Below are 23,975 nucleotides of genomic sequence, written 5' to 3' on the forward strand. Positions count from 1 at the left end.
CCTAATCACGCATCAGACAACGTGTGGACTTGTGTGTTTACCAAGCATGGTTCTGAAAGCACTGCAGAGGTATTTTAGAGATAAAGCATATGTAGAAGTGTCCTTCATAACGGCACAGCTGCTGAACAGAACTGCTCCAAGATGGAGTCAAGGTCAGAGGAAAATCTGATTCTGACATTAGAATAGTGATGGAGCGTAACGTCCTTTAGATGTCCAAGAATTGCTGGCACGTATAGATTCTCACTGCAGTGGTAATAAAAAGGAACTACGGTAACTTTAAAAGATTGGATATTCATCTTGTGTTTAAATTAACAAGAGCACATCCATGTGGGCAGTGGTGAGCTCGGTCTGCAGGTGTAATAGAAAAGTTCAAATGAAACTGTACATATGTACTTAGTAGAAAGTAGAAAACAAACAATTACAGCAAGACAAATACAGTTAGTCAGGAAAGAGCGGTTAGAAGTAAAGATCAAAAGAGATCTATCATTAGTACTGAAAGGCTTTTTTTTCATAAATTTATATTTAACCACCCCCCCATGTTTAATTAGTTTATTGCTATCTAAACATTTAAATAGCTCCAATTATAACAGCCAGAACTGAACAAGCAACTTGGAAAAATATCTAGACTTCAACTGGAAAATAGTTGCAATACAGGAAATTTGTGATTCAACAACAGGTTATCTAAAAGTTATGCCTTAACTATATATAAGGATATATTGAATGTTTATGTAACGCACATATGCATGAAATCCTGAGAGAGGAAACATTATAGTATAATATTTTTTCCTTTGCACATTTCATTTCTTTTATCTTAGAAGCTTCTGTGTAAGCGGAGTCAAAGTTCTTTATGCTGTTACCTCTGATGCTTCTGTTTGGACTGATGATGGGTTAGTATTAGGTCCTCATTAAGGATAGTCATGGGAATTAATTAGCACAATCTGTGCTAATAGAATAGTGAAACAGATACCCAGAAATTTATTTCGCCGACTTGAAAAAGAGCTAATGCTGTATTTCTCTGTGCATGTATCCCACACAAAAAAGAAAAAAAAAAGGATATGTGATCAAATTAATACAACTGAGAGTATCAGTTCTGGAAGTTACAGACATCTTTGCCTGGCTAAGGCAGGTTCATTGCATCAACTTTCATTTTGCCATTACGATTCTTTAAGCCAATCACATTCTCAGCTTAAAGTTTATTTACTTCCTGCTAGTGGTCAAGCTGGTGTAATGAATATGATGTGATTAAGGAGTCCTCAGGGTAAACTTTGCTCATCACCGAAGTGAGAAAAGAACAATGGTGAAAGAAAAGACACACACTGTATACTGTGGAGCCAAATGGGACAGAATTAAATGGAAACCAAGCAGACGTGAAGAGAGGCACTTTGATTTGACTTTACTTTGATTCTGATCGTGTCCAAACTCTGTTCTAATGGCTTAAGACAGCTCCTCCCTGACATCAGGGAGATGACTGCAGTGACATTCATCAGAATGTTAATTACCATAATATATTAGAGGATTGCAATGGTGGCTATGATGACTATGTCTACGATAGCACGAATAATGATGATGACAGGAAAGACAATGATATTGCCGGCTATATAGGACAGCCGTGAGTGTATTAGCTAGTATGGACAAGTGATTTACATGCTTACCCTGACAAAAGCGCAGAGTTGCACATTGCACACTCTAAACTTGTAATATCCATATGGCACTTTTTAATTTGGTATGTATTGGGATTTGTGAGATTACCTTTTCTTTGCAACAAACAGTCTTTAACAGTACTTATAGGGTACTTTATGCTGCAAAGTAAAGACCTGACAATACTAAGGAGAAGAAAACAAAGGAAAAAAAAGCAATTGGTCACAATGTGGAGAAAGAAAATGTCCACTTTTAACAAGGAGAAACCTCTGGCAGAGTCAGGCTGCAGGAAGGTGGCCATCTGCCTACACTAGTTAGGGTGAGGGCAAAGCGAAGAGAGAAAGGAAGAACAAAGAGAAAAGAACGATAAAACAGTAAATACTTTTTAGGTTGGTGTATTGTGCCAGTGGTTTAAAATTGCTGCCTTACAGCAAGGTTTCTGGTTTGAACCCCAGCTGGGGCTTTTCTCTGCAGAGTCTGCATATTCTCCCTGTGCCTTTGTGGGTTTATTCCAGATACTCTGGGTTCTTAACACAGTCCAAAGACATGCATGTTAAGTAAAATAGTGATTCGAAAAATTGGGCTTGGATTGATGTAGATAAAGTGCTTAAAACTTATAGAATACAAAGCTGGATGAATGCACATGCATGATTAAATGTGACTTGTAGTCTAAAGAACTTTGAGTGGTCAGTGAGACACACCTGAGTACATTACTTTTCCATATGAGTTACATAGTGGTTCACTTTTCTCACATGAAACATGCACTTACAAAGCTGCCAATATGTGTTGCACATTCTGTTTTGAAGTTTTAATTGGAATACTTAAAATAATGTTTCTCTCTCTGCAGCACTCACACTTATCTAAGAATCAAATCAATTTATAATTCAAACATCAAATTTAATGCTTCCTTAGTATTAAATCTGATGAAGGAAAAAATCTCAAATGAGCTGATCACTATTCTATAAACTCCTTTAACAAGTTTGCTTAAAAAAACTTAACTGCGTGACAGCCGAGTCAGTGTTCTGCCACAATGATAACTAATTCCAATAACTCAAAAGAAACCATAAATGTAGGCATACAATCACGGCTTAAGCACTGTAAGAGAACTTTATTGACATAGCACCTCATTATCTCATGAACGGAAATTTAGATGCTTGTGCTGCGCTGCAGGTTGCATTTGATGAACCAATTTAACCCTACAGAGCTCTGGGGCATGAAAATATCTTTTCCCAATCAGTCTTCATTGGAAAATATCATCTTTATACCAAAGAAAGTTTGTGTAGAACTAGCTCCATTAGAAGCATATTGGCCCACAGCTACATCTGGTGAAACCGTTAAAAGAGAATAAGTGACCTGAAAGAACCAGACAGTTACAGTCAGGATACTGTAATACAATTTTAACATCCAAGACCTTTACAATGTGCACATTATGTGTTCGCAGCTAGAGACAACTTTGTCATAAATATTTTTCACTTTGCTCGATAAAATAATTTGCACACACAGCTGATCTGGGTTTTGTACCTGCTAACAACCACTTGCAACAAGCCAAAAACAACTTGCAACAAACCAATGTACAGCTGATAAACTACCCTCAGGTTTGACTGGGGTTTACAGCCAACTCAATGCACACAAACAACTGCATATAAACGCAAGGCAACGTCGCTTCCTTTTTCCTTTATGAGGAGAACAGAATTCATCTGCCTGAAATGTCCCAGGGCTACAGAAAGCTTTAAGATTGCTGTATGCAAAGCACAGATTTTGAGTGTAGCATCAGTCAGGACTTCTCTCATCAACAAACAGCTGGGGGAAACCAAAAGGGCACACAAATCACTCACTCGCTCAGCTGAAGTCAACGAAAGCGAGAGTGCTGTTTTAAGTGACAGTATTTTACGAGGGGCCCACATAAAGGCTCTAAAGGTTCTAAAGGCTCCCCTGAATGGACCATGAGAACAAAAGGCAACTCCCATCAAAGGGCACAGACATTTATCACAGGACTCCATCCACTATCTCCCTGCAGTTGAGTGGATGGGCAATAAACAAAAACCTCATAAAAGCAATATGGAATGTCCTAAAACCAACTTCAAGTGAAACACGACACATATTCTTCCACATTTTTAACCTTTCTCACTATTTATCAGGGGTATTTTGTGATATCCCATCCATGCTGGGAAATTACTGATGAATTAGTACTTGGACAGTCGTCTTGATGCATTCTCAATCATCCAGGTAAGTAAATCTCCAAAGGTTGATTCTGAAAACACTACGTCCAGATGAACAGAATCAACCTTTGGAGATACTTAGACAGTCCATATAACATGGACTGGAATAGATCCCTATGGGGCACCTCATCATACAACAACGCCTGCCCAAGAAACCTCCAGTACCGGATTCCTAGCTACCGGAACCCTTATACCAAATAACCTCGGTATGGTGAGACCACCAAAATTATACCAAAAAACATACCCCATCCCGAAATCCCAGGTCACAGTTTTTTTTTAAACTGGGAACTTCGGGCACCGTCAAAGGAGAGCATGAAGGCTTAAATTATTAGGTTAAAAAAATCCTTCTTACTGCCTGACTGCATCCTAATTTGCGGCAGTCAATTATGCTACGTCATAGACAGTGAATGGCATGCTGGCCAAAAGGTCTTCACAGTGGCCTGTCTGAACTGCTCCGACAATTTTAAGACTGCATTGAGGAAGTTATAGTCCATCTCTCTTTCTCTTCTACTGACTAAGTCTCCGAGGCCAATCAAAACCTCAAAAACCATATTACTGAGAACTGCTTCTAACCTTTTGGGGAAGAAGTCCAAGTAGTTTAGTCATAAGTTTAGTCTGATTCCTTTTACTGCTGCATAGACATTTGCCTCCCTTCATCTCTACATAGAAAGCATAGTGGAAGCAACAGACTCACGCACATTCTGAACCCAATACACAAAAACTGTCACCATGCATGTGGCCTAATAAAATATGCGTGAGGTTGATGCTATATGCCAATAGCACATATGGTACACGAGCCATTACGGCAGCGATAAAGACACTGTTACTGACAAACATTTAAGCCTAACGTCATGTCAGATATGCTTCTGTGTAGTTTCTGCTACGTAATGAAGCCAAGCTGCAGCTTGTGCCTTGTCCATGTGAATGAATGGAAAAGACTCATTAAGAGAGTCAAACCTTTTCATACCGTCTCCATGCAGCTAAGACTACTTGGCAAACCAAGCCAAAGAGACAATGACTAATTGTCAAGTGCACATGAACATGCACACTTGCTTCTGTTAGTGCATTTAATACACAGAATAGTCTTTTCAGTCCAGCAGAATAGTTTATTTTCAGGGATATGCAGAGAAAAACCTAAAGTCAAGAAAAGACAAGTACAAAAAAACAACCTCTAGCTACATGTTCAGTTGCAGTTTGCCTGCTCACTCTATCATTTTAATTTAAGTCTAAAGTTTATAAACTTTATATTGTTTTTTTCTTGTTATGTGTCATTTAATATAAAGTAAAGGACATTTTATAGAGACTACATGTCCATATATACCTTTAGCCAAAATTTTAGAGAAAATCAGTGAGCATGTGTACGTGTGTTTGTGCCCCCGTGTTTAATTCATGACTGACCTCCACCAGCTTGTTGGCGTGCTCACGGAACACCTGGGCGTACTCCTTCACCTCCTTCTCGTTTCCACTCTTAGCTGCTTCAATAAGCACCAGCAGAGGGACGTTGGTTTCTAGGAAAGAGTCTGAGATGTGGTCCATCACTGCCTTCCTCAACTAGATTACAGAGGGAGAGAGAGAGAGAGACAGAAAAGAGGTCATATTATTAATAATATTGCAGATGACTTCACTCTATTACATTTGGCAATGATTACATATCACTTAGAATTGTAATGAATGTGATGTAGTAACATAATTAGGTGAAAGGACAGAGAGAGGAGAATACAAGAAGAAGAGTGAAAAAGACAGAGCAAAAAAAACAAAAAACTCCAGGCCAGGAGCGTAAATTGCTCATAAGGTGTCATTGCTCCCATAAGGCCTTTTACTGGGGCAGACATTGTGACTTTGTTTATGGAATCATTTTGTACCAAACTGGCAAGGGACCGGTTGTTTTATAAGACAGTAAATGGATCCTGATCCTGCTCACTGTGATATCTGATGAGATGCCAAAGGAAACAGTATAGAAACCACTATAGACAGGTCCTTTATCTTACACAAAGAGGGAGATATCCACATGAGGACATGAGGCCAGAGCAAAGACAGACAAGAACGGACGTCAGAAGAAAAGAAAGTAGATTCCCGCACATGCAGATATTTGTTTTCAGGATCCTTTCATTTGCAAAGCCTCTGTTACTAATTAATTACTACACTAATGCTCTAATTATCTACCTTTAATAAATACTGCTTATATGTAGTGCCACTGTAAAACTCCAGTGGGTTGAATTATCACCGTTGTTGTTGTTGTTGTTGATGTTTTTTCACAAAAACAAATTAGAAGGACAGAAGAATAGAAAACGGTGGCATGAGAAATAAAAAACTGGTATCAAACATAGTTAAAGTTGATATAAATTAAAATAGTAATGTACTGTTTCGTATTTCTGATTGTATTATAACAACTTTAAGATGAAACTGGTTTATAGGTCATTTATATATTCCTAAATTACAAATGTTGACTACTACACAGAAGAGAAGACTAATAGCACCGAGTGACAAGAAAAAATCATTTAGCCTACAAAAAAAAAAAAAAAAAAAAATCATATGTTAGTCTGTCAGTCGCACTTAAATCACCTGCGGCAATAACAAACTTAATTGCCAGTCCACAGAGGAGAGGAGAATAATTGAGAATTCTGGAGGGCAGATAATCCATCACCACTACCTTTAGGAACAGACTAGATTTGGACAGTTTAGTGGTGAGGACAGGTCTGTAACCGCCCCGAAGCCCACACTCAGTGTAAGCACATAACATGTAAAAGGTTCTGGATAAAGGAGTGCTCTCACTGTTTTTTCCTCCAGAACTATACACTTGCGGCTCACCGATGTGAAGCAATGCATCTGAGATGCAATACAATACCATAACATGATGCTTTTCTCAAAGGCTGATAAACTTTGCCATTTCTGAATTGGGAATATTGCATCTTATTCTTTCTGCAGAGATGAGACCGGCATCAGTGCTATTCTGTAACCTTGCTATCCTGTCACCTCGTGGAAAGGTGAGGAAACAGTGCAGATAAAAATCTTGCACTGCCAGAACCATCTTCACACTGTTCTAGTGATGTTACAGCACACGGGAAAGTCGTGGTGGATACATGCAAAGATCTGAGTTGTCTGGAGGTCTTATCTTACTTCTTACTTCAGGATATAAAGGGTGACCTGCATTTTGCATGTGGGAAAATAATTACCTTACAACCACTGTGTTATATGACTTTATTAATTATCCAGGTTTTGAATGCAGCATGTTCATATAACATGTATGTTTTCATATGTGTTGCATGTCCATCATATTTATTTTATTTAGATTAGTAAAATTAGGAACAATTAGAACAGACTCCAGAGCAGAAAACAACACAATGTAACACAATAAGCCAATGGGAAAGATGGCTTATGGAGGCAAATGTGCTTACAAAAAAGCAAAAAAGATTGGATCTACTTTTTATCTACTTGAAACAGATCAGACTTACACTGTGTTATAACTGCAAAACAAAAGTACAACGAAAAAGAAAAGCGTTTCCATCAATTATGTGCTTTCAATCATTTCCGTTCTGATGAATGTCACTTGTGCATTAAAGGCAGCAAAGTAAAATAATTCTCTCTGTGTTCGGTTATCTTGGTATTGCTCAGTGAAATGATTTCTGTTGAGCATTATTGTTAACAGAAACGTCCTTATGGTATTCTTTTTTGTTTGCCAAACACAGTTTAGTTTGAATACTGTATTAAAACAAACAAACAAATTAAAAAACAGACCTTTTTCATTTTAAATGTGAAGGTTATAACAATAATCTTAGAGATGATGTCATTTACTGAAATGCAAACGCATAGTAAAATGTCTTCGCAGTTGTCATGAGTAGTTTTTGTTGTTGATGATGATCAATCATTAGTTAACTGTATAAATACACATGCATGACATGCATGAACCTAAAAGTGCGTGAGGCATTAGGACACTCACGAAAGCCTAACAGTGAAACTGATCCTAATGTTTCAGTGCAGAAGCGATACAGACTAGAGATTTCCCAAGTTGCACGCTCTCCTGCACCATCAGCATTCTAATGCCCACACACCACTCCCTCTGAAATCCATCTTCAATTTTTCAGATCTCACCTCCCTCCATACTCCACCCCCACTGTCTCTCCTCTAACAGCCAGTCTGTATTTCACTTACACTTAAAGAAAATAGATCTAGAATTTCAAAAGATAGAAAAGGCTCTGCCCATTACAAGTTAGTGGGGGAGCCATTTGTCTCACCTATCAAGCAGTGCGGTTCTAGCTATGAAAGTTTTACATATTAATATTTGTATTTCCTGAGAAGTGAGATGAATATTAAGTTCTGAGTGCCATTCATAGCTATGCATTTATTTATTTATTTATTTTTATAGAGCGCTGTCCTGCTGGCTGTAAGAATGTAGACTGATCAGAAAAATGAAAAAGTTGTGAGACTGCTGTCATGTCAAAGACAAAGAAGTATATGGAAAAGTTAAAGGTAATTTTTTCTAATGATTTGGGCTCATTTTTAATGCTAATAGTCCATTGCTTATAAAACCAACCTGTGTGGTAGGATGTTCCAATCATCAGGCTGTTCAGCCTTTTTTTTAAAGGCTGTCCATCGCGCTGCACTCCCAAATTACATGCTAGCTTTTTCTGGCAGCGATTTCATTGAAGTTTTCAGAAGCACTTAAAAGTTGTTGTAACCTTTTGCTCTTTAAGTTTCTTCTTTTGTTTGTGTAGTAAAAATCAAATGTCACTGTTCACACACAACAGGTTTTTTTGTTTGTTTAATGGAGATAGGTTAACCACTTCTAAATGCAGTACTGCCACCTACAGGCAGCAGAAAAACATTAATGTATCCATTTAATTGCTAAAACAAGGAAATATATGTAAATTTAAAAGAAAAAAATATCAGGTTTTTGTGAGCATTTGTGAGGACAGCAAGTGCAAACAGTGGATGGTTACATGGTGGAAAAGGAGTGCTTTGAGCAGCTGTTTAAAGAGCTTGACAAAAGTTACAGCAACCTATTTTATCATGTGACAGTACTGTAGTTCCTGAAGAGTTCCTTTAAATATCGTGATATAATTGTGAGGTTAGGTTTGTGGTAATAGATCTTTGGGAGAAACACTATTTTATGCCTGTCAAACTGTGTTAAATTCATCATACATTCATTAAAAAAAAAAAAAAAAAAGCAGAACATGTTATGTGTTTTTGCAGCAGCTCATATACACAAAGTGCCTAAAAAAACAATTTAAAATAGTTTCTTTGCTAAGTTGTCTGTTATGATACAACACTGGTTCATCCATTGAGTTAGGTGCCATTCATATGCTTGAATGATCCACAGATCAGTGTTAAGTGGCTTAAGGAAAAAACAAAACAAAAAAACAAAAAAAAACCCAACAAGACAAACATTCCCTTGAAAATGGTACAGCATTGACTGAAAATGAGTGAAAAAGCAGACAGCACACAGAGAGATACAGCCTGACTGCACAGCTCTGGGATGAATTAGAAAATCAATGGTGATTTAGGCTTTACTGCCACCGTATCTGACCTCACAAATACTTCTGATCCTCAACAGGAGAACATTCTTGCACTCAAATACCAAAATCTTGTGATGAGCCTCCCAAGACAAGTGGAGGCTGATCAAATGGCATTTGCAACTGGGATTGTATGTTTACTCCAACAAGCATGAAAGTGACTGCAGCAACTCTGTTTCTGTTAGTTTTATCTTTCTAACTAGTTTACTAAAGTTTTTATATGCTTTTATAAACTATCATACTAATAGCTAAATGTAATACTGGCTTTTAAATGAACATGTAAACGAACATTAACTGTTGGGAAACTAGCTAGTAACCGTGCAGCATCAGATTTAATGTAGGGCCATCTTTTTCATGATCAAACAAACTCCACATGTTGAAGGGTTCAGAAACCGTAAAGTAAACCAGTAATTCAGCATAACCAGACATAAAAATACCGGAGGCCTCCAGTGGTACCTCTCAGCCTCCTAGGAGATATACCTATGGTATCAACTAAAGCTGCTACGTTACGTCATTCTTGAGTTATCGCATTCACAAACTTAGGTGTCCATGTTGGCTGTCAGCCCCATACCCGATCACCCTTTTTTAGCTTAAGGGTAATAAAAAACAGCCACTATGCACACAAAACACCTTAAATATAACAAAAATAACACATTGTAACTATTTTTAAAACCATTTTTAAAAGGTTAAATAAATAAATACATTCCACAAGTTAGATAGAGATACATAAAGATGTACTATTAATGTTCATATGTATGCAAAGGATGTTTTTTTGAAAACCAGCACACCAGTAGATGTAGATAGATGACCCAATGTCACTGTTGCATTGGTTGTCAAGCAGAATTGAAGAGGCATTTGAATCAAATGTGATTACAACTGGATTTTAATATTTTTTTTCTGTTTTTTGTGGAGCTATAACATCAGGATGATCAATGGCATTCGCTAGTGGCTTTTAATAATTTGAGAAATTATGTTATATTATTCCTGCTTATTCAGTCGTTTAATCCAAAGATACATTCAAATCCCAACAGATAATGAAGTGGTTAACATAAAGAATAAAAAAGAACAAACATTAAAATGATCTGATTAACAAATCTTGACATAACGTTGTTCAATGATAAGAGGGTGATCCTCAAAAATAAGATGAGCAATCATTTGTTGCATCTGCTCAGTTATGGGGAATCTGCAGTTTGTGGGATTAGGCATCTGCTCTGTCACAAAAAGAAAACAGATCCTGAGGGAAATTTTTGCAAACATTGACTATCATCAGTGTATCACTGGAAAACAAAGGATTGCACACACATGCATGAGAGACTCTAGTAACTTGTTTACAGTCTAAGTGGAAATCGTGGATTTGAATCTGGAAGAGAACACCGTGGTGGATTTTTGAATGTTTACTTTTGCACTTTAGTTTCTGTTACACTTCACTTGTGATTCGGAACACATAGTGGTGGGTACCTTAGGGTCAGCACAGGAAAGTTTCTTATTAAAATGTCAGGAGCAATCACAGCTTAAGCGGCTAGAGTAATGGCTGAGGGAAAACAGCCTGAGCAAATCAAAAATTAAGTAATAGCCCTCATATATGATATCTATCAGGCAGCATTCAAAGATGATGAGTGAGAGGAGAGCGCTGAGATGAAACGGTGAGAGAGTGACTGAGAGGGCATCAATAGCCTGTAGACAAACACATATGATACCTAATCCCAGAGCCTTAGTATATCTTGCAGAATAAAACACTAGTCCAGGGAATCCAGTGCTGAAAACAAGGAAACTCAGAATAAACACTGATTTGACATTTTAGTGCTTCCCAAATTTCATCGCCAGAAATAAGCAGCATGTATTTTAATAACTTTGGGGGTCTGACAATTCCTGAACATTACTGACGTAATAAATTGATATCAAGCACTTTCTCGTAAACAGTTAAATAGGAAGAAAACTGGCATTTAGGTGGACTGAAGCTTCTGGTTAACTGGAGGAACAGCCCCATTACATGCTTTCTTTTAAGCGCCAAACCTTTTCTTTAATAATATTAAGACGTATTTCTGGGTGTTTAACAGCTAGCTAACTGGTAAGTTTGTCTTTCTGCTGGATGGTGCTGGAGGGAAGTGCACTGGCTCTTGAGTTTAGCGTGTTTGAGCATTGTACAGTCTGACCTTGGAGTAAATTTGCCAGGATGTCCACTCCTGGGTAGACTGAAAGTGGTCTATGGTGTCTAGTTGTTAATAATCGTGCTCACTATAGAAAGACGGACTTCAAATTGTTTGGAAATGGCCTGATAACCCTTCCCAAATTGATGGGCAGCAACAATTGCTTCTCCAACGATCACTGATGATGTCTTTCCTCCTTGGCACGGTGTTAACACACACCTCGATGCTCCAGGCCTGCAAACTGCCAAAACGTCTGCTTTTATAGAGGCGGTCACACTTGCTGATGATTCATTAATCAAATAAATTTTATTAGTAGCTCCTGGCTGCTACTTACCTTCTTAATTCCTATGGAATAAATAACGTTGTGCGTATTTTTTCACACACTGCTTCTTCATTTTGGCCTGAGTTTTGCTCAAAAAAATAATGACATGTCTAGTATGTCATGTGTTGTTGTTAATTTGAGGCCACCTTTACCTAAGTTTAAGACCTGCTAAGTGCCACATGATTCATTAGATCTTCATGCATTAAAATTTAGAATTGACAGAGGGTCTACTTTCTTTGTCACATGATTGTATTTCACTCTTTCTCTCTGTATATATTAGATTCTCTGAGACTATTCCTGCTTTTATTTAAAACAAACTCATTTAAATGTCTTCCATCTGCATGTAACATCTACTGTGCGACCAGACGCGTTGATCAGCCTGCAGCATGACGACAGTTGAGCCCAGAGTGACAGAAAAGAAATTCGATTAGATTCAGTGGAACTGTTCCAACGTCATTGTCGCTGTGAGTACATGTTACATGTTTCAGTTACATTAGTGGATGTATAGTCTCAACACGCAGTTCACTGAGTCGTACTGATTGTCTTATTGTGTTTGCAGAAGATGAAACGTACTTGTGGAGATGCTTCATGATTAACGCTGAGTGAGGAAGTTTCTGGTTTCTGGTAATGCCAGTAATTATTTGTTAATGACTAAATGTTATCTAATGTCGTTATCTAAATGCTTTTTTTTTTCTTACCGATAAATTATAAAAAATATTAACTGATTAAAATTTGATCATGTTCAAAGTCATCTTCCTGGGCATGTCCAGACAGCTTCCAATACAGCTATTATTGTTAGATTAATGACCATTTGCACTCTGCTCCCTGTGAATCTCAAGGATTGAGGCAGGTGCTGAAAGCCTGGACTCCAGCTATGACCAAGCAGTTGTCAGCAGTTTAAGAGTCCACATTTTCTAAACCCCAAGGGCAAAGTGTCAGGTGAGGAGCAAGACCATGAGCTTGCTCGTTAGTTTTATTCAATATTTATCAGGTTGTGCACCGTAAACGTGTCACCGCTGGAGTGAGTTCTGTTGTAATGTCCTGAGGACTCAGAGAGGAAACTCAGTGAAAATGACCTGAACTGTGGTGCATCCCAGTATCCCATTTCTTCCAGCTCAGAACACACTGAACATGTCTTTTTTTTTGTGACCATGCAAACACAAACCTCACTCACAACCTTGATCACTGCCTGTATTTGGGGTTTTCAACTTTATTCATTTCTTTTAAAAAAAAGATGAACGATTGCTGTTTTGAGACACTGGAGCAGGAATGTAAAACTCATTTTACATTCAGACCCATTTTGATCTTAAGTGGGCCGGACCAGTGAAATTCTCCTTTCTGTCGGTGTCACGAAGTTTAACTGCTCATTTATTCCCTGAGATATCTTAAAATAAGAAAAAGGAGTGTCTCAGTTTTTCTATATGATAAAGAAAAGCTGCTGTAGTAAATGAAAGAAATCTGTGAGCACAACTCTTTGGAATTATATTGTATTATAGAAATTATAGAAAAGGTTCTGGTAGCTCATTGCCCAGTCTGTCCTGTAATTATAATATTGAAAGTTTTTGTTAAGTCACAGAAAATGTTCAATTTTTTCCAGTAAGGATCTATTTAAAAAACAAAACAACAACAACGACAAAAATGTATAAAACCTGGAGCCTTTCTGTCATTTAATTGTTTATCTATTACTTTATTACTTTGGTATAGTAAAAATGAGCATGAGGAATCTATGAAAATATAGTTTAAAGTTAAAAATGTATCCTGTCCTTCACATTTTCCAAAGCTGCCCAGTTGGCCGGATTGATAACACAACTTCCACTTTTAAAAATGTCAGCAATAACAAAAAGAGTCAAGATGAGGAACTTGGTGGTGAAATCAGTCAAATTCAATTAGGGTATGATGATCTTTATGGACCTCAGGACTCTTCATATAGAGCATGTTAGAACCTAAATATTATTTTCATAAAATAATATATAAAAAATTTTTTCATTAAAGTGATTACAATATTTAGGTATATAGGAAGGTACTACTTAAGGTAGTTAGTACTTTCATTTGTGAAACTAGTGATTTGAAACTTTAGCATAGAAGAACAAATGTGTTAGAGATGAGGAAAGAAGCCAGTGTGTTCAAAGTTCCACGAGACCAAATCAGAGAGAGACTGACTCATTCTACAGCTCCAGTCTGTTCAGGGTCACAAAGCCATGATGTTATGTTAACTCATTTCTTTGCAACAGATAATGACTGGTGCACGCAAGAGTGTTTGCCTTGAATCTATGTATGTCAGCAGTTGATCAGCATAGGAAGTGACTGTGTGGAAAAAAAGAGGTTTTTATCATATAAATAAATGATATTTGTATTTACAAACATTTATATTTTTACAGGCTGATTTCAAAGAGCTGAGGAATCATTGTAAAATGCATTTTCAGCCTACAGCTGAAATCTATAAAGCCAATTCTAAGCACAACACACTTCTTTCTTTCTATCCACACACACTGTGTAGGTGCACTATGATCCTTTATTCCAGTTTTACTCATTTCTATCCTCACTGTCCTTCCCTACTTTGCTTGCAATAACAGAAAACACTCACACAGTACTTTGCCATGTCTTGAATCCTACTTACAATTGCAAGTATGAGTGCATAAGCACGCTCACGCTGACAATTATTACAATATGCAGTGCATTATGAGTATCCAGATGGTGTACTCACAATGGCCAAAAAGTTGAGTGTGATCTGTTTTTAAGAGACTAGAGGAAGGAAAAAGTGGCAGAGACTATAAATATCCCAGTTCTAACAATAAAACCGGGATTTTTTTTTTAAGTGCAAACAAAAAACAGACACCAAAGTAGTAGAAGTAGCAGTTTAGGGGGGAGTGGGGCTGGGGAACTGAGCCAGGGTGGCTGCAGGGTCTAAGCCGAGCAGAATAAAAGAAAGGGAGGTGGGGTGGTATGAACTGATCTCCAAAAGGCATACAGTTAAACACGATACAACATTTTTTTCAACATTTAAGCAATGGGTTTTGCTTTGTACAGTTTTAGAATGAATAAAAGGAAAGGAGTCCTACTCAAAAGTTGGGGCACCCCAAGAGATCTGAGCTTTGAGATAACTTTTACTAAGGTCTCAGACCTTAATTAGCAAGTTCACAATCATCGTTTGAAAAGGCCAAGTGATGTAAATTTCAAAGCATTTTAAATACTCGGACTCCTAAAACCTTGTCTAAGCAATCTGCATCCATGGGCTTCTCTAAGCAGCTGCCTAGCACTCTGAAAATTTAAATAATTGATAACCGCAAAACAGGAGAACGCTATAAGAAGGCAGCTTTATGCCTTTTGGAAATCAGGTCATCTTTTACTCACTTATTTATTGATAGCAACCAAAACTTTAACCAGGGGTGCTCAAAGTCTTGCATGCCACTGTGTAGACAGTGTACTACAAGGAAGTGTACTAACAGAAGTATCCAACATGAAAAATGGTGCTTGTCTTGCTTTAAGCATTTGTGCTCCGTGTGAAGTCAGGTTTTCCTATGCTCCACAGTGTGTTACAGCGCCACATCGCTAGTCTGTCCTAAAACTGGAGCAGATGAATTCTGACTGGCATCTTTTTATTCTTCTAAGCCCAGCCTAATTACCTCTAGTCTTGCTTGTTAATCAATGAGGAGGCAAGCAGAAGTGGTTCATGGTGAATGGTAACCGTGCTGCAACCCTAAATACATAGTTTTGGTTACACATTATCCATTATGAACCTTTATTGAGCTGTTTTGTTTTTACTTTATATCCTAAAGCTTGTCTCATCCAAAATTCTACAACATATGCAGTGGCTAACTAACCTAGTTTGCTACATTGATTAGTAGCATTTCAATCATTAATGTCACACACTGAAAATGCACATTATTAGCAAGTGTAATGAGAAGAGTGTTGCCACATTTGGAGAAGGAAAAGTAGGAAAAAGGGCAGGCTGCAGTCTGACTACAAAGTTGTGATGGTTTGCGACAAACAGGGTCTGCTTTAGCCATGTTTCACTGGGGCATGATCATGACTCGTTAGTCATTGGAGTTAGCGGAGTAACCACTATAAACAAACTTACAGGGTTCGAAAACAAGATAAAATGCAGCAGAAGTAAGGATTCAAATAGAATGGACTGGCAGTTTTATTGGGCTCTTCTAGCCTTACAACTGTGCAAAGCACTCAACACAAGTGACATTTTACTGCATGCACTTCAGCACTATAGCCACCTTTAATCCACACATATGGCCAATTTAAATTCTCTAGTTAACCTAGCATACATGTGTTTTGACTGTGGGGGAAAAAAAGAAGAAAAGGTTCATTTTCCAATCAACCTGGAGGTTGTGCTCTCAGGAACCTTTTCAGGTTGCTAAAAGGCTCCTTCGAAGTACTGTTGCCGTGTTTCCAACACATACAGACTATATCTTGTCTGTCTCCGACTCTCTTTTCTGCTCTCTGTCTCTCGACTGTATCCATCTCTTTCTGTTCTGTACCTGCGGGTCTGTGTGCACGCACACAAAGCAGCAGCAGTGGACAGAATGAAGACTAGTCTTCAGTTACAAAAAGCCAGCAATGCGGCACCTTCCTGCAGGGTTGTGCAAATGTGTAGACACGTAATTTTAGTGCTATAGAATGTCGCCAATATTAAACAATTAGACACTTATATTTTATTTCTCTCATTCACTGCTTTGTTTTCATTAACGCCACTGGTTCTCTTCGTTCCCTTTTTACTTCTCCTGCTCACATTCTCTGTCTGTTTCACTGCCTTTCGCTTTCTCTGACATGAAATCTCTCTGGACTTCATCACTGGTGTAATAAAGGAAGAAAAAACACGCAACGCCTCTTCGATGTATTTCTGACCTATATTTTTATATTTTCTTTTTTTACCTATTCTCTTTTCTTTCTTGTGCCTGCACTCAGTTGCAGGAGTTTTAAATCTGTCACGTTTATCTGTCTTCAAGTAAAACCAATCAGCCTCTAGCCCTACCAAAGACTTTCTCGGGGTAGGTTCCTTTTGCCCTGAAAACAGCCCTGAAGGTTCTAAAGTGGAAGTTTTTCACACATAGATGTTTGGGCCACCCAAAAAGCATCTTATAGTTCTTAAAATAGAAAACAGGATATTGATGCCTAGATTTTATTATCTTTCTATTTATGCACTTGGACATTTTCTGTATTGTACTCAAACGTAATCAAAGCAGGGACAACATGGATTTAGGATTATGTTGATGTGTAAAAACACAACTTGATGTACAATCATTCATTGACTGATTAAGTAAAGCTGTTCTTGCATGTATGCATGTAGACATGATCAAGACAACCTACTGAAGTTCAAACCCAGCATCAGAATGGAGAAGAAAGGTCATTTTACTGACCTTAAATATGGCATGGTTGATGGTGCCAGATGAGCTTCTCTAAGAATCTCAGAAACTGCTGATCTATGAGGATTTGGTCACACAGTTATTTCTTGGTTTTATAGAGAACGTTCTGAAAAGGTGAGCAGCGGTTCTCTGGGTCAAAATGCTTTGTTGATGCCAGAGGTCATAGGAGAATGGCCTAAATGCTCTGAGCTGACGAGATGTGCAAAAGAGCATTTCTAAACTTCAATGGCCTACAGTAGCAGAAAACCACACTAGGTGCCACTTCTGTCAGCTACTAAAGCTACAGTTCACATAGGCCCACCAAATTTGGACAATAGACGAATAAAAAAATCCAAAAAACGGCCTTGTCCAATAAGTCTTGAGTTTTGCTGTGACATTCATATGGTAGGTTCAGACTTTGGGATAAATATCATAAATCCATCCTGTCTTATATGAACAATTTAGGCTGCTGGTGGTGGCATGATGGTGTCAGGGATATTTATCTTATCTCAGTATGATCTAACTTAGCATCTTTTACATGCTACAGCGTACCTGAGTACTGTTGACCACATTCATCATTGATGCTTGGTTCCATTAGGATAACATGCCATGTCACAAACATCAAACCATCTCAAACTGGTTTCTTGAACATGGCGATGAGTTCCTTGTACTCAAATGGCCTCCACAGTCACGGATCTCTATCCAATAGAGCATCTGAATCCAGGCTACAAAGAATTAAAACAACTCTGAACGTGGTAGTACACCCTGATACCAGCAAGTTTAACCTAATAAAGTGGCTGGTGACCATATACAATTATATAAACGAATCCGAAAAATATGGGTTTTTTTTCGCAGCCCCCCGAGATAACCAGGAGTCTTCACTACCATAGCTAATGAAACTTGAATACTTAGCCTCAAAACACTTTGCAAAAAAAAAAAAAAACGGATCAAAGGGATTCAAAAATAATTTGGAAATTGTTAGTCTAAACAAAGAGTTACAGCTGACAAGATTCGTGCCAGCTGTTTCTCCTTAACATGAAAACCCCAAACAATTAAAAAACAGCTGCACCAATCAACAATCTAATAGCAAAAATGGAAATGATTTCAACAACCCAAAGCAGACAGAGAGGAGGGGGAGGGAGTGAAAAAGAAAAAAAACTAAATTTGTGAGGCAAAATATGCGTGGCAGTTGTGCTATAGGGAATCCTGGAATCAGCCATCAGTCAAAAAATGGCCCAGAGAGATGACTTGACAGATGCATCCATTACAGACAAGATGACAGGAGGTACAACACATGGCTCATTTCCAATGGCTTTTTTGGTCTGGCTATCAAGTGAATGTTAATAAAGAGAGAGAAAAACAACAACTCAGAATTATACTATAGTTTAAAGGTTGGATGAGTGTTTTTATTTATATTTTTTACATACTTGTTTCTTCATGCCTGCCTTATATAAAGTCCACTCACCCTCCCATTTCAAGCAAAAAAACGTCTTTTCAATTGTTTTGCTTGCTTCGTTGATTACAGGTATGGAGAAAACAATGTCTCCATCAACTCACTCAGTGTGAAACACGCAGAAATGAAAAGGGGGGAGTTTACCTATAACTATTGGATGGCAACTGATGTGCTTGAACTAAGTTGTTTGTGGAAATGTGTTTTACATCTGTGGAGTAGGTGTGCATTTCACACCTATTCTGAAGTGAATAAAGCACTCCACGCTGTTCTCTGTTCGAGAGGCCAAATGACTACTTTCTCCCAGGCTCCTCAGTGTGCTTCCTGTGCAACTATCCCAACCTTAGATTTTTAAAGACAGTCAAACGATCACTGACAAAATAAGATTGATATATCCAACTGCAATAAGAAACCGTTTACTTGTGCACTGAGGCAAACAGGCCTTTAATTTAAATGCAATAACTTACTTTGTAGTGCATTCGTGCAGAACACAAATGCAGGCCGACTTGGTAAACTCAAAGCTAGGGGCATTATAGAAGACCCAATGATTTAAGAGCGAATCTCATTAGGTTTTTGGGTTTGCTGCAAATCTACATACATTTATTATAATCTAACATTTTCCCCCTATTTCACAAAATATTTCCCCATATATGTCTCAAAGTGGCCGAGCCTTAAAGTGCTATGTTGTTTACCTCCGGCTCTGAACAGTAGCGGGAGAGAACAAATAATTACAGTGTTTTTGTCATGAAAAAGTCAAGTGAGTGCTTTAAAATGTGCATTTAATATTATAAAGAAATTATGGCCTGTTTATGAATAAGCTGAACTTTAGAAATGACCACTCTCCTAAACAAATGCCAGTTTGGATTGCTAATTTTCAAGCTTGAGTTGATGGGCTAATTATTGTGCTTCAGAATACTCGAATCACTCATTAGCCCGCCTTGACATTTTATTTTTCTAATCTGTTAAGAAGCCTCAAGGTCAAAGCTCAGATAGTTTTATGTTAAATTTTAATTGCATTTAAATGTTCTAATGGGGTTCCATTTACTTTCTCTTTTGCATGAGCATCATAAGTGAGTAGTAAAGCAATTTGTTTCACACTTGTGAAAAAAAAAATGGAAAAAATACAAACAAGACATAGCAGCAGTGGCTTCTTAATTATACCAAGTGTACTTTGATTAAAACAGTGAATAAGAATAATAAGGCTGGTTCTACGAGAACATAAGGATTTACTCTGTATTGGAGCAAAATGAAAACCACAGCACAAATAAGATTACTTGATGTGTCGAGCAAAACCTTATAAGGACCTTTCTTAACATATTATATATTAGTTTACCGTGGACGCAATTAATTCATTAACCAGCAAACTGTGTCTTAAATTACAGTAAGCATTACTCTCAATAAACAGTGTTCATTGCAATATCGCAGCTGTGGGTCATCTGCTCTTTGTAAGGTAAGGAACTGACTTCTTATGAGGAAGCGGTTTTATGTAAAGTTGCCTTCTAAACAACAACAACTTGTTATCTGATTTTGTCAAGAAATAAAAGTGCGTGCACAGGTGGTTTTCTTAGTCAGACTGCCTACATGTTTGCCTTTTTTTAGGGGTGGTGCTGACTGCAAATTTTAATACAGTACTCTACTCTGCTGAGGGCCACAGACGAGCCTCAAAAGTGCCTACCTCATAGGCTTGTGGTGAAGAAGGAGTACATTAGCTCCTCAAACTACTTATGGAACTATATAATTATATTAATTTATGTAAATTAAATAGCATATCATATTTATTGCAGTCGATTCATTTGAGCTGTTGCTCACCACCGACTACTCAGTATATTCTTGCGTACAAATGTGCATTTCTGCAGAATTTGAAGAAATTCTTTTAACTTGTCAAACAATATTGTGTTTAAGAGAATAGGATGAAGGTCACACTGACCCTGACCACCAAAAATTTTTCGGTTCATCGCTAAGTACAAGTGTTTGTGACATGACTGAAAAATATTCCCTGAAGAGACGCCGCATCGACTACCAACCCCAGCTACGGGCGTCATACGTACTGAGGCGTTACAACCTTGAATAAGGGGGCAATAACTTGACTGCACACTTCACTGAAGGTCTCTCATAAGAAGATACAAAAAACTGAAACGCTGTGAATAAAGACCAACTGTGTAATCATTGTGAATGGAATAAAAGGGAACCAGGCTGCAATTTTTGAGACCAGCTCTACGTTTGTTGGTGCATTTCTCAGTTTCACTCATTGGATGAAAAACAAAAAAATATATAAAATGTTGGCAATTGAACATTTTGTTAACATTTGTTTAATGCTGTGGGGTTAAGCCGCACTGCATTTCCTCTAACAGACTAGAAAGCATCGCAAGAGTTTTCACTTTCCAAGAAAACAAAATCAGGGCGGAAAAGACATCAGCTGAATTGTCTATGGATAAGAAACAGCTTATGATTGCCATCTATGTGTACACAACAGCATGAAAGAGAAAACAATGTTGCATGTCTCTGGTGGTGTTGTCACACAGCATGTTTGGTCTTACCTGCTCCACTTTTAGAAATGCTGTCTGTCATCTGCGCTTGTCTGCTCTGCTATTTGATCCCTCCTTTACACAATGGAGATGTCGCAAACTTGGATGCTCAAATGCACAACTGTGCTCCTCCCCTCAGGAAGGTCTTGTGTCTCTACACGGTGCCACTGACTTGCTAAACTCAACATGTGTTTTGTTGACATAATTACAGTATCACAGCACTATGTAATGCCTGCAAGTGTGCTGCAAGTTTGCCCTCCCATCTTAACTCAAAGCTCAAACACACCACCCATTCTGTCAAGCCAACCCCTGAGTCAATAGAACATCCTGTCAGAGTGAATACCGCCTGCCAGCCTGTCAGGCAGCCCCACCAAAAGCCCGATGGGAGGGAGAGTTATAGCCTCCCATCTGGAATGATCCTCTGGGTCTTCAGAGGTCAGAAAAGACAGGCATAGCTCCTTTGTGCAGGAAGCTGCTACTGTCGATTTCCAAAAAGTGCCAGAAGTGACGGTGGAAAAACTGAATACTGAACACAACTGATGTTCTGATTTTTTTTTTTTTTTTTTTTTTTTTTTTTTTTTTGGATGGGGCAAGGAGATGGTTCAACTGCACTCAAGTCTTCACTTGAGTATAATTGATTAGGACTGAAAGAGTAGCTCTAAAGCACACTGCAGTCACAGTATTACATCAACAGACACCTGTGTGCACTCATTAAGTATTGTCGTGTCTTTGCTGTTTTTTTCCTCTGCGTAAGATCCAGCAGTGGAAAGCCAGATTAATCTGGTCTGTAGTGAAGATGAGAAAGAAACCAGCATTGCTTCTGAGTTCTGACACTTTGTCTCACAGCATGAATCATGTACTTATTCACCACCAGAAGGTAGCTTCAGAAATCTTTTTTTGTTTTTTAATCCAGATTCATGATACAATATTAGAATTTAATGCTATATATGTGGCCTGATACTAATTTTATTCATTACAATTCTTGTCAATTGTTAGTTCATGATGTGCAGCTAACCCAAATAAGAGGAAATCTCAAAGTAGTTTGAAAACAAAACCACTGGCAAAAAAGTGAATGATGCTGGCAGAGCTATTTTAGCAGTGCCCCAGACTAAAGGTATCATTAGCTATCAAAGATAGCTGCACAGAGGGTCAGCAGATGGCAGGTATTGCTTGGTCTGAGTCCTTAAGGTGGTTCTGTCTGCTCTAAAGCTACATGAACACTTTTCTGTTGTTTCCCTATTAGAAGTGACCTGTCTAGGGTCAGATAAAGCACAGTCTCAAATGAATCCCCACGATCCCTGATGCTGCTTATCACGATTAGGTGGCAGAGGGGCTCGGTCAATAACAATTATTGGTCCTGTTTGTTACAGATGCAATGATATGATATATACTATTATATGCATATTGCCGGTCCATCTAGTTTTTACAAGCTTGCATCAGCAAAGAGATATATGCTACCGCTGGTCTTTATTAGCTGCATTTCTAATTGCCAAAATCTTTTTTTTTCTTTGTTTGTGTAAAGGTTAATCCATCAGTAAGTTATTTATTTACAATTGTATTTTTAATGCTGAAATATAATTATTGTTGTTATCCATTAATTTTCAGATTTACAGTTCTATAACAAAAAAAAAAAGAAAAGCAGAAAAAATAGTAAAGCACGGCATCATTTTTGATTAAGATGCCAAATTATTGAGTTATTTACTTGCATTCTGAACAGAAACATTAGTTTCAGTGGTTGAATGTTATGCTTAATTAATTTCTGATTTCTCAGAGAAGTCCAGTGTGCCAGCTTAAATTTGGGTATTAAAATGTGAATTCATTTTTTTGCCTGACAAATTAAAACAATTTGAAGTTTTAAACACATTTTTGTCAGTTTTTGTGACAAGTGGTCTCATAAAGTTAAGTGCTGTATATATACATATATAAAATCATGTTTGGCATTTATCTTCATTTCTGCACAAAGCCAACGAAAAACCATCAAAGGAATATTGTTTCTGTGCCATACTTATAAGCTTAATTAGCTCAATTCCATATTTAGTATATGCCTGCTATAAACAATCACGAAAGCATGAAGTCAACTTCAATAAATAAATTCTCTAATAAATACGCTACGTGCTGCTCTTTGAGAAACATTTGCCAAAAATGTAGCTTAAAAAATACATAATTGTGACCTGATCTTTTGAAATAGCACTGAGATGGACTGGAATATTGTTAGTATTTCTCTTTTTATAGGGGTAGTAATAACAAAAATATTTAGTGAAGGTCATTGTTAGAGGTGTATTATTTTTTTTAAAAAACATAGTTTTCATCAGCAGTAGGTCTGAGACATTGCGGGCAAGGACTCACCTGTCTTCGCAGGTCCCTGGTCTTTTTGGTCATTTTGTCAATGGCTGAGTTCAGTGGGTCACCTTTCTCTTTTCTGCCAGTCTGTAAAAACAAAAAACAAAAACAAAAAAAGTAGAAACAGGTTAGTGGAGTTCCAGTACAATGCACAATATAATACATCTTACAGTTCTTGTGAGTTTTTCAGTTCTTTCTCACTTTTTTGGTATATTCAGTGCAGATTGTTAATACTGAAAACACGCTTCACCACAAAATCATGTGCCAACATTACAAGAGATCCCTAATCCGAGAGGAGTCAGTGAAAACAGATCAGAAAATGTGTGTAATGTCACCAGCAACTAGCCTGTCTGGCATGTATTACTTCAGTTGTTGCCAGTGCCCCTGTGCGTTGCACTTCCTGTCAGTGCCAACTCCTACTGCTGGCTTTAGGAGGGTGTAGACTTCACCTGATACACGCAGAGTCACAA

At 37.8% G+C, this 23,975-nt stretch overlaps 1 protein-coding gene across 1 annotated transcript in view; it reads right to left on the reverse strand.

Annotated features, from left to right (window-relative positions):
- ctnna2 (catenin (cadherin-associated protein), alpha 2) overlaps positions 1 to 23,589 on the reverse strand; it is a 91,569-nt gene extending 67,980 nt beyond the window's left edge. Inside the window, exons 1-2 of the mRNA XM_031754055.2 lie at positions 23,512 to 23,589; positions 5,256 to 5,408 (exon numbers count right to left, since the gene is read on the reverse strand). Of these exons, the coding sequence (XP_031609915.1) occupies positions 5,256 to 5,408; positions 23,512 to 23,544 (186 nt within the window). The 5' untranslated portion in view covers positions 23,545 to 23,589. The remainder of the gene's footprint in view (positions 1 to 5,255; positions 5,409 to 23,511) is intronic.
- Positions 23,590 to 23,975: the final 386 nt, after the last annotated feature.

The sequence above is a fragment of the Oreochromis aureus genome, linkage group 6, assembly GCF_013358895.1.
Source record: "Oreochromis aureus strain Israel breed Guangdong linkage group 6, ZZ_aureus, whole genome shotgun sequence".
Classification (NCBI taxonomy): Eukaryota; Metazoa; Chordata; class Actinopteri; order Cichliformes; family Cichlidae; genus Oreochromis; species Oreochromis aureus.